At 51.2% G+C, this 15,807-nt stretch overlaps 1 protein-coding gene across 3 annotated transcripts in view; it reads left to right on the top strand.

Annotated features, from left to right (window-relative positions):
• Positions 1-2,056: 2,056 nt before the first annotated feature.
• The window catches only part of SAMM50 (SAMM50 sorting and assembly machinery component), a 30,432-nt gene continuing 16,681 nt past the window's right edge, over positions 2,057-15,807 (top strand). Inside the window, exons 1-7 of one of the 3 annotated variants that reach the window (XM_033865882.2) lie at positions 2,057-2,228; positions 7,123-7,233; positions 8,662-8,763; positions 9,592-9,679; positions 12,824-12,930; positions 13,410-13,540; positions 13,778-13,865. In XM_033865882.2, coding sequence (XP_033721773.1) covers positions 2,208-2,228; positions 7,123-7,233; positions 8,662-8,763; positions 9,592-9,679; positions 12,824-12,930; positions 13,410-13,540; positions 13,778-13,865 — 648 coding nt within the window. In that variant the 5' untranslated portion in view covers positions 2,057-2,207. Of the gene's footprint in view, positions 2,229-5,542; positions 5,653-7,122; positions 7,234-8,661; positions 8,764-9,591; positions 9,680-12,823; positions 12,931-13,409; positions 13,541-13,777; positions 13,866-15,807 lie in introns of those variants that run through there. The other 2 variants (XM_033865883.2, XM_033865881.2) reach the window with 2 other exon arrangements.

Raw genomic sequence — 15,807 nt, 5'->3', positions numbered from 1 at the left:
GGGTCTGTCCATAAAGCCAGCGTCATAACCACTAAACGGGAGCTAATCTGGTTGTGATTCCCTGGCAAGTGGTGATCCAAAATGGCTTAAAAGCCTGCAAAAGCCCAGGACCTATTACTTCCTAGTGTGAAATGCAAGCCAATTAAAAAAAGAAATCTTTTGTACAACTGGCAGGGTCCTTAGCAATCTCATTATTTTATAGTGGAGAAAAGTGACCCTTAAAACGGGTGTGACTTGCCTGGGGCCAACAGCTAACTTATAGCCCAGTTCTTTCATCAGCTTGCAGCCTCCTGAACACATGCCCAGGCCCAGACGTCTCTCGCCGCAGGCCTGGCCCTGCACACCTTTCCCCTTCTCGTGCAAGGCCGTCCTGCCTGCCTGTATCACGGCCCTGCATCCTTGTCTCCCATCTCCCGCGGATGCCCTGCTGCCGCCTCTGCCTCCCCTCCTGCTGAGCTCCTCTTCCACCCATTTCTGGCCAAGTTCCTTATAAGCAGGTTCGCGGCCCCATGTCTTCAAAGACGTTAGAAACTAGTAAAGAAGTCAGACATGGACACAGAGGTTGTTTTTTTTTTTGCGGTACGCGGGCCTCTTACTGTTGTGGCCTCTCCCGTTGCGGAGCACAGGCTCCGGACGCGCAGGCTCAGTGGCCATGGCTCATGGGCTCAGCCGCTCCGCAGCATGTGGGATCTTCCCGGACCGGGGCACGAACCCGTGTCCTCTGCATCGGCAGGCGGACTCTCAACCACTGCGCCACCAGGGAAGCCCTAAAGAGTTTTTGAAAATGAGGGGTTCTTAAACCTAGTTGTCAAAAGAATTACCTGGCACACTTTAAAAATATTCAGATCTCCAGGTTCTGCTTTCCAGAAGTTGGTTCAGCAGGTCAGGGCTGAGGCCCAGGAATGTGCACTTTCAATAAGCAGGGTGTGTCGGCTTGCCCTAGCCTACGGCAGGGGAGCAGTAATTCAGCAAATACTCACCAGGTCCCTGCATCACGCCAAGCACTCTGCTAGCCTCTGGGCTCGTGGAGGGAACCAGACAGACTGGTCCCCACCTCTGGGGACTGACAGCCCAGCTGCGAAGACAGATGGATAGGTCACCTGGCAAGGGATGCAGTGTGGGAAGGAGAAGGGCCTGGGAGGCAAGAAGGGGAATGTGGACTTAATATTTACCCCAGGGACGCTGGAGGACTTCCGGTGCTGCTAATCAAACAGAAAAGAGTGTCAGGGTCTCTGGGAAGGGGTGGAAACATTAGTGCACATGATACTGAAAATCCTTCTCTCATTTTGTCTCTTACTTGTTTCTCTCATTGCATGTATCGCCACGTGACTATTACTTATTATATACTGTCTTCTGAGCGGGGGAAAGCTGTTTCCACCACCCAAACGAAGTCCCAGGGCTGTCCTGTTCTCCGATGTGAGTGGCCCCCATGCGAACCCCCGATGACACGCACTGACATTTACTGCAGTTGAAAGAATAATGGTCATTTATTCGCTGCTCACTAAGTGCCCTGCCCTGCGCCAGGCGTTAACAACACTCTCATGCGAGCCTTGTAATCCATCCCTGCGAAGCAGATAAGACCGTCACACTTCATTTTGCCAATGAGGAGGCTGAACCCTGTGGGGGTTCAGTGACTTGAAAGTTCCGTGCGGCCAGCAGGAGAGGAGCAGGGCGCCGATCCGGATTTGTGCTGCTCCAGACGCCGGGTGAGGCCACTGTTGCAGCCGCGTGTGCCGAGCCTCGGCCAGAGCGCGGGGACAAGCGCTGCACCATTGGGCCGAGGTGCCAGGAGGGTTAATGGAGACACGTGAGTGAAGTCCCGGCGCGCCCACCAGCTGGTCTGGTCTCCCCCAGGGCAGCTCCGGCACTCCCAGCGGGACCCTCACGCAAGGCCCCCACCACGCGCCAGCAGCTTCCCGGGCGCCACAGAACGCTCGGCGCTCGGGCGGTCTCCAAGTCGCAGAGCTTCCCGGCGTAGGCGTGAACATCCGGGTCATAGATTCTTAAGGACCAATGAGCGGAGGAACCGTGAGCCAGGAGGCGGGGCGAAGGCGGGGCATGATGGCCGCCCCCAGTCAGCCGCGTCCGGGGGCTGTGGGTGTTGCACCAACCGGTAGCTCCGCCACTGGGGACTCGCTCTCTGCCTCACCCGCCGAGCCTTCGTCGGGTCAGGGCAGCTCTGGGAGGCGGCGGCCAGAAGGGGAGCCATGGGGACAGTGCACGCCAGGGTAAGAGGCCCAGCGACCCGCGGGCTGCGTGACCTCTGGGTGGGCGCCGCGGGGGACGCCGTCGCGGCTGCGGCGGGGGTTGCCCTGGTGAGGGGACTGCAGGGCTCCGAGGCCGGTGCGGAACGGGGCCGGGGATCTCCGCCTGTAGCGCCCCAGCGCTGGGCCGCCGCGGGCCGGGTGGAGGAGGCCGCAGAGATGCCGCCAGCAGGTACCGCAGGCTTTCGAGCAGAAAACGGATACTCAGAGGAGGGGCGTGACTTGCCCAAGGTCACTTAGCGAGGCAGTGGCCCGGAAAGAACTCTCGGGCTTTGCGTGATGTCCTACAGCGGAGGAATAAGTTCTTTCTGTCCTTAGCGGTTTCGGGCGTCTTAGTTCCTTACCCGTCACCTTTTCCGAACTCTCCCGCCTAGCCGCTCCTGGGGTCTTGCTAGACTCTTAGAGCACGAAGTAGTGTCTTCCAACCCAGACCCAGCTAGGAGTCCTCGTGTCTCTTGGTTACCGTGCAAAACGGAACCTCGCTGAGCTTTAGTACCTCCTTTTGAAGCGGAGGCAGTGATAGTACTCACCGGGCTGTTAGGAGAATTGAAAGACAATACACGTAAAGCACTTGCTCGGGTGCTTAGCGCGGCCCCCAAGCTGCCCAGCTGCTCTTTATCGTAATCTTAACTGAGACCCACAGAGTGACTCTTTGTCCAAGGTCACACCGTTAGAGCCTCAGAATGTGCTAAAACTCAGACCTCCTGAGTCCCAGCCCTCAACACAACGTCTCTTCTACGACGTTGATTGTTTGAGTTGCCCTGCTGAGAAGTTGTCAGGAGTTTCCCAAAAGAGTTTAGCACAGACTTCTCAGCCTGGTGTGCGGGAATGGACTTAACTTCCATTTCCGGATACTTCCTGCAAATGAAACACCGTTCCTCTTTCGACACACTCTTTGGACCGTGCTGTTGGGCGGAGCTTCCTCTCTCATCACTCACCCCCACTCCCATCTTCAGCTGGCAAAATAGTCCCATCTTTTAGAACTCAGTTCAAGTCACTTCCTATATGAACCTCCTTCTCTCTCCTCATTTGGGATGTGTTGCCAACCTCCTTGACATTTCTACTCTGGTGCCCTGTCTTAGCTCTGCATTTTTGACTTATCCTTTTAAAGTCTAAGTTTCTAGATGACGGTAGGAGCTGCATTTTACTTGCCTTGCATCCCTTGTAGCATCTTCGCAGAGTAAGCATTCATTCGTTTATTCAGCTAATATCTACCGATGGTCAGCTCTGTGCCTGGCACTGTTGTAGGTGCTAGGAGTACAGGAAAAAAAAGTCTCTGCTTTTATTAAGCTCCTTTGACACTAAAACTGCTGCTCCTTTGATGAATGTATTGACAAGAAATAATTTCAGTTCTTTAATTTGGCCTTTACATTTCACTAGCCAGCGTTGTTTGAATTTTGGTCAGGACTCACAGTAAGAAAACATCCCATATTTGCTATCTGGTACCTTCATGCATATGTGAAACAAAAGTTTTCTGAAACAGTATTTACGCTTGATACCTATTATTTTTTCTTGTATTTTCTATCTGATTCTAGTCTGTATCACTTTACGGATGCTGCTCATAACTCATTAGATTTATTTCGTGTCCTATTTCTCCAGCTAGCACTGCCTTGCCTAGTGCCTGGCACGTGGCGTTCGATAAAATTTGTCAACTCACTAGTAGACCGATCTGCTTAAAGGTTAGAGGCTAGATCCAAATATTTATTTTAATTCATTTCACTAAATGCGTACCCGGACACTGGAATGTAAATTCTGTGAGCGTGAGGACCTTGTAAGCGCTTGTCACATGGTGGGTGGATATTTGGAGAATGAATGAATCTCTAGTAGTGAAACAGTTCATTTAGGACATCAGGCTTTGGTGCAGTGGTGAAACTGTAAAGACATCACCTTTTGAATTAAAGGCTAAATTTCAGATTTAAGAATACAGATGGGTCTAGCATGTCTTTGGTGAGGTGTGTTTCATGCTTTTGAGGTTTTAGGAACCGTAATGGAAATTTTTTAGCATAGACTTTATGCCCAAAGTCTTTTTGTCAAGCATTCAGATTCAGAAGAATGAATATGTGCGTATATTCCTAACCATAGTATATGCTCTGCATAGACAATCTGCGCATCTATAATATACTTTTTTGCACTACATAAAATTAAATACAGAAAGCACATTCATGAAATGTTGCATTAAAAAGTTACTATCGGGCTCCCCTGGTGGCGCAGTGGTTGAGAGTCCGCCTGCCGATGCAGGGGACACGGGTTCGTGCCCCGGTCCGGGAAGATCCCACGTGCCGCGGAGCGGCTGGGCCTGTGAGCCATGGCCACTGAGCCTGTGCGTCTGGAGCCTGTGCTCTGCAACGGGAGAGGCCACGACAGTGAGAGGCCTGCGTACTGCAAAAAAAAAAAAAAAGTTACTGTTTTAATTTGTTCATATTTTTGAGAAATATAGTAATGATCTCGTTTTAAAAATATTTACACACTGGACTTCCCTGGTGGCGCAGTGGTTGAGGGTCCGCCTGCCGATGCAGGGGACGCGGGATCGTGCCCCGGTCCGGGAAGATCCCACATGCCGCGGAGCGGCTGGGCCCGTGAGCCATGGCTGCTGAGCCTGCGCGTCCGGAGCCTGTGCTCCGCAACGGGAGAGGCCACAGCAGTGAGAGGTCCACGTACCACAAAAAAAAAAAAAAAAAAAATTTACACAACAAAAATGAAAGGATAATTATGTGCAATAAATTCTGTTTCTTTGCCCAGCATTATCTTCCCTTTTTACTTCTGTAAATAATCCACTTCTGCCACTGAGGGAAGGACTGGTTCTGTCTTATGCACGGCTGCATTCCCTGCTCTTTAGGGGACAGTAGGCACTCAGATGTTTATGAAATGTGAGAACAAAAGAAAAAATCATTCACTCACCCATTCCATAAATATTTGATTATTTCTGATATAGCAGGGCAGATAAAAATAAGAAAAAGCAGTACCTGTAAGGGTCATAAATTTCCTCCAAGAGGTGTCTTGTGAAGGAGGGACTGATTCTCCCTGAAGAAGCCAGGGATGGCTCACAGAGGAGATGGCACTGCAGGTGGTTCTTTCAGCTCTTTCGGGGGAGGCAGGTAGTTAACCTGGGCGGAGAGAACCAGGTGTGCACAGACACAAAGGTAAGGGTCGGGAGTGGTGGGGATTGAATCTGGAGTAGCAGGTGGGGGCCGCATGGTGGAGGTCCTCACGTGCCCTGCTAAGGAATCTAGTTGCATGTGCCCCTGAGGGCACCTTTGAGGACTCTCGGAGTCTTTTAGGGCAAGGATGGGAGAGAGGACATGGCGCTGTCAGGCCATTACCTTTCCGGAGGACCAGTGGCATGATGGAGGATGTGCTGACAAGAGGCCGTGAACATTCCAGGGAGAAGGTGAGAGGGGCCCCGAGTCCCCACTGCTCCTCATTCTGCAGATGTCAGATGCTCCTGTGCGCTTCAGAAGTGCTTATCTGTAGAGAACTGGTGGAGTGAGGAAGTAGCCGGATACTAGTTCCCATAGTTTTCCCCAGAGTTGCCTGTTTCTCCCATCACCTGGTGCCACACTAGACCTTCTGAATCCATTTCCACGAGTGTCTGGCAATCCCCGTATATATGTAATAAATACACACTGTTATGTGTTCATTATTATACGAACTATTATATTATCATGTCTCCATAATTATTATTATAGAATCCTTATTCAGAAGATGCTAGAATGCTTTTGAGACAATGTCAGTTCAGACTGAAGGAAGGGACTGCTTTCTGACTGGCCCGTTTTATGAGCATATGCAGTTCCCCTTAGTTTGTGAGACTTTCTGAACCAAAACGAATTATGAGTCCAGAAACATATTTTTTACTAATTTGGCTGGTTAATATAATTATCCTAGAACGTATCCAGTTTTGATTTTAAAAATTAGGATACTTTCTATGACGGGAAAGCAAAAAAAAAATTTTTTTTTTTTTGGTCTTCAGATGGGCCTCAAGTGTACAGAACTAGGTGCGGTATAGTCCTCGGCTCATGGCACAGCCATCGTGGGTTTGTGCCTGACCCTTTCGCTGATGAATTTTCGTCTTTGCTTTATGAATTAGCAATACTCTGGACAGCGAGGGGTCAGCGCCAGCCTAACACCTGTGCGTCGACAGCCACTTATGCTGCCCGTGTGCCCCCCACCCTGCTGCCTTCAGCCCCAGAGGGCACCACGGTCCTGAGTTTTCTGGGGCACCGTCTAAAGACAAAACTAAAAGCTTTTTTTTTTTTTTGGCTGTGTTGGGTCTGCATTGCTGCGCGCGGGCTTTCTCTAGTTGAGGCGAGCGGGAGCTACTCTTTGTTGCGACGTGCGGGCTTCTCATTGCGGTGGCTTCTCTTGTTGCGGAGCATGGGCTCTAGAGCGCAGGCTTCAGTAGTTGTGGCACGCGGGCTTCAGTAGTTGTGGCATGTGGGCTCTAGAGCGCAGGCTCAGTAGTTGTGGTGCACGGGCTTAGTTGCTCCGCGGCATATGGGATCTTCCCGGACCAGGGCTCAAACTCGTGTCCCCTGCATTGGCAGGGAGATTCTTAACCACTGTGCCACCAGGGAAGTCCCAAGCTTTTTTTTTTTTTTTTTTTTTTTTTTTGCGGTAAGCGGGCCTCTCACTGCTGCGGCCCCTCCCGCTGCAGAGCACAGGCTCCGGACGCACAGGCCCAGCGGCCATGGCTCACGGGCCCAGCCACTCCGCGACATGTGGGATCCTCCCGGACCGGGGCACGAACCTGCGTCCCCTGCATCGGCAGGCAGACTCTCAACCACTGCGCCACCAGGGAGGCCCCCAAGCTTTTGTTTTTTAATATAAGTTCATTTATCTGTGGTTCCTCCCTCCCTTTCAGAGTTTGGAGCCTCTTCCAGCCAGTGGACCTGATTTTGGAGCATTAGGAGAAGAAGCTGAATTTGTTGAAGTTGAACCTGAAGCTAAACAGGAGATTCTTGAGAACAAGGATGTGAGTATCCTGTTGAGGGCTGGATAGAGTTGTTACTAGAAACACTGGCTTCCACAAGCCGCTGGGGAAACATAAAGGGATTAACCTGTGTCAACACCTTTATCAAAGGAGAGTTTGCAGCCAACTACATTTCAGAAAGACTGGACACTTGGAGAAATAGTTTCTGGTTTTAAAGGAATCGTTTTTCCTTGGTGATTATTTACGTGGCAAGTGTAAACAAACACATTTTTGAATTTATGTTACAAAAAAAAAAACCCAAAAGTATTTCAAAGAGAAACTCAAATTATGCTTAAGTTTATTCTTTGTTCCCTGCTCCCAGAAAACAGACCTTGGGTCTTGAATAAAAGTTTTTCTAAACTTGGTTGCCTTTGAAATTAAATACAGTGGGAGAAATGTAAGCACATTTTTCATTAATTCTTTTTTTTTAGATGTTGGGGGTAGGGGTTTATTAATTAATTAATTTATTTTTGCTGTGTTGGGTTTTCGTTTCTGTGCGAGGGCTTTCTCTAGTTGTGGCAAGCGGGGGCTAACTCTTCATCGTGGTGCGCGGGCCTCTCACTATCGCGGCCTCTCTTGTTGCGGAGCACAGGCTCCAGACGTGCAGGCTCAGTAGTTGTGGCTCACAGGCCTAGTTGCTCCGCGGCACATGGGATCCTCCCAGACCAGGGCTCGAACCCACGTCCCCTGCATTAGCAGGCAGATTCTCAAGCACTGCGCCACTCGGGAAGCCCCCATTAATTCTTTGCTTAAGATCTTAGTATAGTATTCTGATCACCTGTAAGTCATACATTTCCCTACCACTGCCCATTATCCCTTCTTGATTTGTCTCTGTTGCTCACTACCATCTACTGTACTGTGTATGTTGCCTATTTCTCTCCCCTTTAGAATATAACCTCCATAGAGGCAGGAATTTTTATGTTTTGCTCACTGCTATATTCTCAGTGTTCAGAATGATACTTGGTTCATAGGTAATCAGTGCATTTTTATTCAATGAAGTGAGCATTTATAGACAGGTGAGAGGCTCTGAGCCAGCATTTATCAGGCTATATTGAAATCCACACAAGATCTCTGGTAAAATACATGCCGTTACTACACTAGGTCACGGTCAGCGTCATCCAGAGGCCAGTGCTCGGGGAACATTTGGGGAAGGATGTGTAGGGGACCTCTGCACCCTGCCTGGGTTTAAGACTGACCTGGACCTTGGTCACCTGGCTGCAGAGACCTTGTTGATCTCATTCACAGGAAGTAAAGACCTAATCAGTTCAAGTGACCAGTTTTTTGAAAAGGTGAGGAATTAAGAAGCGTGGATCATTAAATTAAAAAAAAAAAAGTCTTTGAAACTAATTTCAGACATTTGTCTTTAGCCTCGATGCCTGACCTCTTGCCCTGTCTGGTACTCAGTAATCTGCGTCCCCTTGTCACGTCTAGGTGGTCGTCCAGCACGTTCATTTTGATGGGCTTGGAAGGACTAAAGATGACATCATCATGTGTGAAATTGGAGATGTTTTTAAGGCTAAAAACCTTATCGAGGCAAGTATTCCCTCTGCTTGGTCTTCTTGTCCATTCCCTTCTGAAGATCCCATGAAGCTCTGTGCGCTCACACACTGAGTACCCCGCCCCAGCCTCCACGGATGACCTTGTCGCCTACGCTGAAGGGGGCTGAGCCCCCTCAGTTCCCAGAAGCCTCCCACATACTGACGTGCGTTTGCCTTCACCCTTATCCCGGAGAAGAGGTGTCTGTCCTCCCGTCCACGACTGGCCCCTCTCTGTGTTCCTCACAGCCGTCCCAGCGCTGCCGTAGAGCTGGTGGCAGTAGGTGTTGACGCTTCCCGCACCCCGTTAGCACTCAGTGTGCTTCCCCTTGAGGGCCCTCAGCGACCGGGGGCGTGGGCTCTTGGTAGTTACCCACCCTCGCCGTCTCCTCGGGCCTTTACTCTGTTTATCCATTGGGGTCTTTCCTGGGTTGCACTGTCGTCTTCTCCTCCATGGCTTCCTTCTGTCCTTCTGCCCTCGGCACCACATCTCCCAGCCTGGGCAGAGTCACCAGCAGCCTCCTGAGGCCACGCCCAGCTGCCTTCTCCCAGTCCCCGTTTCACTTGACCTTTCAGCAGTGTTCGGCCATTCCCACTTTAAAAAACTGTATTTTTTTTTTTAAGCTTAAAGTAACTTTTTACTAAGTAATCTTTTTACTCAAGTAACGGCTCACTTGTCTGGTCTTAGTGGGGCGCTCTTCTCAGGGATCAGTACTTCACACCACATGCTAAGCCGCCGGCCTAAATGCTACAGCCACCATTTACATTCCCGGATCTTAGAGGAATACAGTCTCTATTTTTATCATTATTATTTTTTCTCTTACAGGTAATGAGGAAATCTCACGAAGCCCGTGAGAAATTGCTTCGTCTGGGAATATTTAGACAGGTGGATGTCTTGATCGATACATGTCAAGGTGCATATTATGGTGCGGTTTCTGTTTGATTCCCTCCGTCCTCCAGGATCACAGACACCTCGTGTCCAGGCAGAGAGCGCCTGTGGCCTCAAGGGAGTAATTGGATCTTTACGTCAGGCCGAGGGAGGATGGGTGACTTTGAAGATGCTGTTGTCTGAGCCCCTGGATGGTACCAGGGCTCCGAGAAGGATCTCCTTCCGAGAAGGAGAGAGCCAGGCTTTTCTGAATAGCCCACCCCAGCAGGTGTCCGGATGGGCTCTTAGCAGATTCCACCTAAATGTGTGTTAAAGAGGAGGGCAGTAGGAATCAGATTTCACTTTTGGTTTTTGTTCATTTGCTCGTTTGTTGTGTGATATTGGGCAATTCTGTCCACTTGGTCAGTGTTTATTCTTTCGTTAATGAGTCCCTGCCATGGGGGGGGACAGTAGCAGACAAGGCATAGTCTCCTTCTGAAGGAGCTTCTGGTCAAGTGGGAGAGCGTCGGGGACAGACAGAGAAGTGAGGACAGTTCAGCTGATAAGTCGTGCTGTAAGCAGGGGATGCTGGAGGAGGAAACTTTGCCTCTCCTGGTGGGGCGGAGGGAAAGACGGATCAGAGATTTCCCGGAAGGGGTGATACATGAGCTCAGACCTAAAAGATGTGTGTGAGTTCGTTTGGGGAGCAGGGCTGATGAGGAGTGTTCCAGGGAGAGAGAGAGTGTTTAATAGGCCCAGTGGCCAGAGAGAGAAAGGGTCATTGGGTGGACCACAGGGCTCCGTAGAGCCAGAGTGCAGATGTGGGGAAGGAGAGTGATGAAAGATAAGGCAGGAAAGTGATCAGGAGACTGCATCATGAAGGACTTACTACGTGGCTGCAGACTTCATTCTGAGTTGAGTAGACATCTGCTGATAAATACATATGTGGAATGAATCAAGGAACAAGTGAACTCTTCAGGATTGAGTGGAAGATAGTTTTGAGAAGATAAAAATGAAACAGTAGGGCTTCCCTGGTAGCGCAGTGGCTGAGAGTCCGCCTGCCGAAGCAGGGGACGCGGGTTCGTGCCCCGGTCCGGGAAGACCCCACATGCCGCGGAGCAGCTGGGCCCGTGAGCCATGGCCGCTGAGCCTGCGCGTCTGGAGCCTGTGCTCTGCAATGGGAGAGGCCACCACGGTGAGAGGCCCGCGTACCGCAAAAAGAAAAAAAAAAAAAGGAAACAGTATATGAAAGTGCTTGCAAAAATGTAAAATACTATATGAATGAAAGGGATTTCCATTATCTGGAATATGGATTCATCTGTGACTAACAGAGACACCAAATACCAGTGGCTTAGGCAAAAGAGATCTCTTTCCATGACGGGTGGGAGACCACCATCTGGGGCTGGTGTCGTCATAGCTCTGCTCCCTGAGGTCACGACCTGGGGCTGGTGTCGTCATAGCTCTGCTCCCTGAGGTCACGACCTGGGGCTGGTGTGGTTTTCTCCTGGTGCTTGTCACTGCACCGTCTCTAGGGTCCCCTGGTCCCTGCGATGGCTGAGCACCGTTCCAGCCTCAGGAAGGAGGAAGGAGGGGTGAAAGGGCACACCACCCTCCATGAGCGCCTGTCCCACGTGTTGTACACGGTTCTCCCCTCTCATCCCATGGCCACATGGAGCTATAGGGCAGGCTGAGAAGTCAAGCCTATGTGGCCACAGACCCAGCCAAGACGTGAGGATTCAATTACGATGAGAAACGTGGTTCTCAAAGTGCACCCCCAACCAGCAGCTCTGCTCTCCTGGGGACCTGGCAGAAAGGCACATCCCACTGAAGCCGTCCGGCACGGCGGGCCCTGCAGGTGACTGATGCGTGCTGAAGCGTGAGACCCGCTGGACTGGTACGCAGCGAGAAGGGGTGCTGGGACACCACCGGCTGTCTCTGCCCCTTGGAGTCGCGGTAGTAATAACAGAAGTGTCTGTGCTGGGCTCCGTGGGGGGGGTTTCTGTACACGACCCAGTTGGGGCCTTACAAAAACCTGGTGGAGTGTCATGGTTATTCTTCTAGAAAAAAACATTTTTCAGCTAAGGAAACAGGCTCAGAGAGGTTTAAGCGACTTGCCCCGGTCGAACAAATGTGTGACCGAGTGGCCCTTGCCGCTGCTCCGGAGGGCTTGCTTCGTGGCAAGCCTTGTGGGTGGCATTTAGTTTCAGCGCTCTCCTGTCTGTCGTAAATGTGACGTGTATGTGGTCAGCTGGTCCACTTCTGTCAGTGGTTCTCGGCCCTGGCTGCCTTTAGAATTACCCGGGAGCTTTTAAAAAAGAATGGACGCCATCCATTTGTCGAACACCTAGAATGTACAACGCCGAGAATGAAGCTTAGTGCAAGTCACACTTTAGTTCATAGTAACGTCTCACTGTTAGTTCGTCAGTTGTAACAGACGCACCACACTAGTGCAGACTGAATGAGGGGGAAATGTGTGTGAGGGGGTGAGAACTTTATACTCAGTTTCTCTATAAACCCAAACCCGCTCTGAACAGTAAAGTCTGCTAATCAAAAAGAAGAGTGGTGTCAGGGCCCCACCCTAGACCAGCTGAATCTGAGTGTTTGCGAGCCAGTGCCTGGGTGTCTGTGAGTCTGACAGCTCCCAGATGCGGCTGGTGTCCAGCCAGGGCCGCAGGGTCAGCCCCGACCTTTCTGAGGGGCGCCCAGGCTCCTGCGGCGCTCAGCCCCGCTCCCCTGCCCCCGGGGCCCACAGTGGCTAAGGGGTAGCTGCACTGAGCTCAGGCACCACGCGCCCCGCTTGAGGAAGGACAGGAAGATCCACCTCCTCCATCTGTGTCGACGTGTTGCTTCTCCGCCAGGGTTCCTAGGGCCCCTCTTGTCACAAGAATTCCACGTTGTAATGTCAGCTGAATTGAGGCCCCAGGTATTCTCAAGGGCCTCACTAGTAGGGGAACAAGTACATTTGGCAAATAATGTAAATAACGTGTGTTGAAGTAATGCTGCTGCTGCTGATTCCTTGCAGCAAAGTCCGTTTTTGATATCTTCCGTTTGGCGTCGAGGTGTAATGGGATTCTGTGTGTGCATGTTCTTGGGCTTTAAACCCAAGCGTTTTGTCATTTGCAGCAGTGGGACCAGACATAAAACTGCATGCTGGAGCTGTCTGAATTGTTTCATCTTTTTCACTTATTAGGTGACAATGCTCTTCCCAACGGGTTAGACGTTACCTTTGAAGTAACTGAATTAAGGAGATTAACGGGCAGTTATAACACCATGGTTGGGAACAACGAAGGCAGCATGGTGAGATACAGGTCTTTCCCTTCCTAACAGTGGAACTTTCAATCGTGAGCTTTGAAAACACGACTGATGGTAGTTTGGGAACTCTTTCACGCCCCTCAACCTTTATTTGTAAACTATCCCGTGGTCCTCATTCATCTTAGAGTTGATTATAACGTGCTTTGTTATAAGTGTGGATTGTTTGGGAGTGATGTGGGCATATCACATGTTCATATTACTAGTTTCCTGTTGAAATTCCCCTAAACTCCGAACCCGTGGAGTTGACTTCTCTGAGCTTCAGTCAGAAGGTTTAGCCTTCTTGAATTCACCAGGTGTGTGCGCTCAGCGGAGGCACGCTTGAAGGATGAGGAGCGATCACAAATGAAAGGCAGACCCGCATCTACGGTTCTGTTCTGTTTGAGTGAGTCCCTTAGCTCACGCAGTCTTTCTAAACAGTTATCATTCCTTCCATTTAAACCCCTGCTATTTTTTTTTCCTCCTAGGTACTTGGCCTCAAACTCCCTAATCTTCTAGGCCGTGCAGAAAAGGTGACTTTTCAGTTTTCCTATGGAACAAAAGAAACTTCGTATGGCCTGTCCTTCTTCAAACCACAGCCTGGACACTTCGAAAGAAAGTAGGAAGCCAAACAGATCATTGAGTTCAGTGGCCTGGTTTAAAAGTTAAAATAGGTGGCTTGTTTGTGAAAAGAAACTCTGCAGAATCAGCTGACCCTTCTGCAGTGTTACAACAAGCCCGTAGATTTCCCCATGAAGATGAACCCCTGAAGTATATTTTTAAATCTGTTGATTTAAATGTGTACAAGTTACAATCACTGTTTCAGCTTTTAAAGCTCTGTCCCATTGTCTCCTAGTTTCTCTGTAAACGTATATAAAGTTACGGGACAGTTCCCTTGGAGCTCACTGCGCGAGACAGACAGAGGAGTGTCAGCCGAGTACAGTGTAAGTAGCTTTTCAGTCCTTCCCTTCGGACACTGGGACCAAAGAGTCTGTTGATTGATTGATTCCCAAAGACAGCAAGTGGGGGCAGGGCGGGGCGCGCACAGCCACTGTGTGGTCTGATGCTCGGAGCCTCAGGCACTGCTGCTGGGGTCGCCCTCTGTTCTCTGCCCTGCCGGCAGGGCACCTCTTCACTAGCCAAGTGCACGTGCCGGGGCCAGAGAGTGGCTAATCTCCATGGTGGCAGCTCCTTTGACCTGGTCACATTTCTTCCCTGCTCCTGACTTCCTGGGACACCATCTGTTTGTCCTTCCTGTACCTGCTAAGATCGAAACCTGACAGCCAGTGAAAGTTACTTCAGGTTTCTGGAAGCTTTCATCATTGGTTTACAGTTAGTTGACGTCTAGCAGGATGCAGCGCATGGAGTTACTATCGTTTGACCATTTTTTGGCTTTACAATGAACGCTGCTCTTTCTTTCCTTCCTTTCTAGCTCATCCTTATTCCTCCCGTCCTGTTCTAGGCTTTAGTTAACGAGGAAAGACCTTGAGACACAATCCCGTATAAAAATAGTTCCCCAAGTCTTCAGACCAGCAGCCTCGGGCTTACCTGCAAATTCATGGTCCCGAGGGACCTGCTGAGTGAGCATCACCAGGAATGGGGCCCAGGAAACTGTCTCAGCACGCCCCTCGTCGCCCCTGCCCCGTGACTGTGGTCTGACAGTCCCCAGTCCCTGCCCAGGCTTGCCTCCTGCTGTGCGCTCAGCCCCCTGTGGGCACTCGAGACGCATCAGCCACTCATGCTTCTTACCCTTGCAGCCCAAAGTCATGAAAACTGAGTGCTCCGAGGTAGCCAGGAGGGCGCAGCTCAGGATGGAGACGCATGTCCATTCTCACCTCGGTGTGGCCGCCCTACTCCATGTGCAGGGGGTTGCCCTCAGACCCTCCTGCCCAGTGCTGGGGACGCGGCAGCCGACACCCTGGCAGACACTCTTCTCTCCAGCCCTGCCCTCCCGCAGGACGCGGAGGCTACTGACAGGGTGGGAGGTTTCTCCCCACCTTTCTCTCCCGAGTCCCCTTTTATCTCTTTCTTTTAAGCCTTTTTGAAAGAGCAGATCCTCAGGAGAGTAGAAGCACCTTGTTTGTCCACATGGGATAGAGATGCAGGACGTCAGAGTGTTGGAATAGGCCGCGAGGGAGGGCAGGCAAAGGGACGCAAGGGCTGGAGCTCCTGCAGCTGCAGCCCTGCCGTTGAGAGCAGAGGCTGCGGAGGAGAAAACCGCATCCTCCTCACGTGTGTCCTCGGGGTCTGCACCAAGTAGGTGCTTGCTACGCAAGCCCAGGGGCATCATCTGGGCCCTGCCTCGTCCTCCTGCTGGGAATCCAGAGACACAGATGTGTCTCCTCTGAGCAGTAGTGTTTCTCCCGTTAAGAGCCGCCTTATAAGGGAGGGAGGAAGGCTTTACGTCAGCTCTCCCCCTCCCACAGGCATTGGGAAAGTAGCTGCATCTTGGGACCCTCATTGCAGAAAAGGCGGCTGGGCAGGCCTGCCCTCCCACCGTCTGCCTCCCCAGGGCCTGGCCCGGTGCCTCGTGGCTGCTTCACGAGGAATCGTGCTGAGGTAGTGGCCCCACGTTGTCACCCTGGAAGCCACGTGGGCTCTCTGGGCCTGAGTGCCATGAGAATGCCCAGCGTGGGACTCCCTCTGGGGACTGACGTGGCCTGGCTCCCTTGTAAGGGTTGCATCACTGGTGTCCTTCCCAAGGCCACCAAGCTACGTCATTCGCTGTTCACAACCAACCTGCACATTTCTCTAAGACGGAAGTCTAAGACAGGCTGGCTTGGCTTCGAGGGAAGAGGGTCAGGCCAAGAGGCGGGTCCCACTTGCCTGGACCCCAGCCTTCACTTGGCTCAGGCCTCTCTGGCCGCAGGGAGGAAGCTCTTCACT

The sequence above is a fragment of the Tursiops truncatus genome, chromosome 11 (genome assembly GCF_011762595.2).
Source record: "Tursiops truncatus isolate mTurTru1 chromosome 11, mTurTru1.mat.Y, whole genome shotgun sequence".
Classification (NCBI taxonomy): domain Eukaryota; kingdom Metazoa; phylum Chordata; class Mammalia; order Artiodactyla; family Delphinidae; genus Tursiops; species Tursiops truncatus.
Note: the sequence above shows the minus strand (reverse complement) of the source record. Positions and strands in the feature narration are given on the sequence as shown.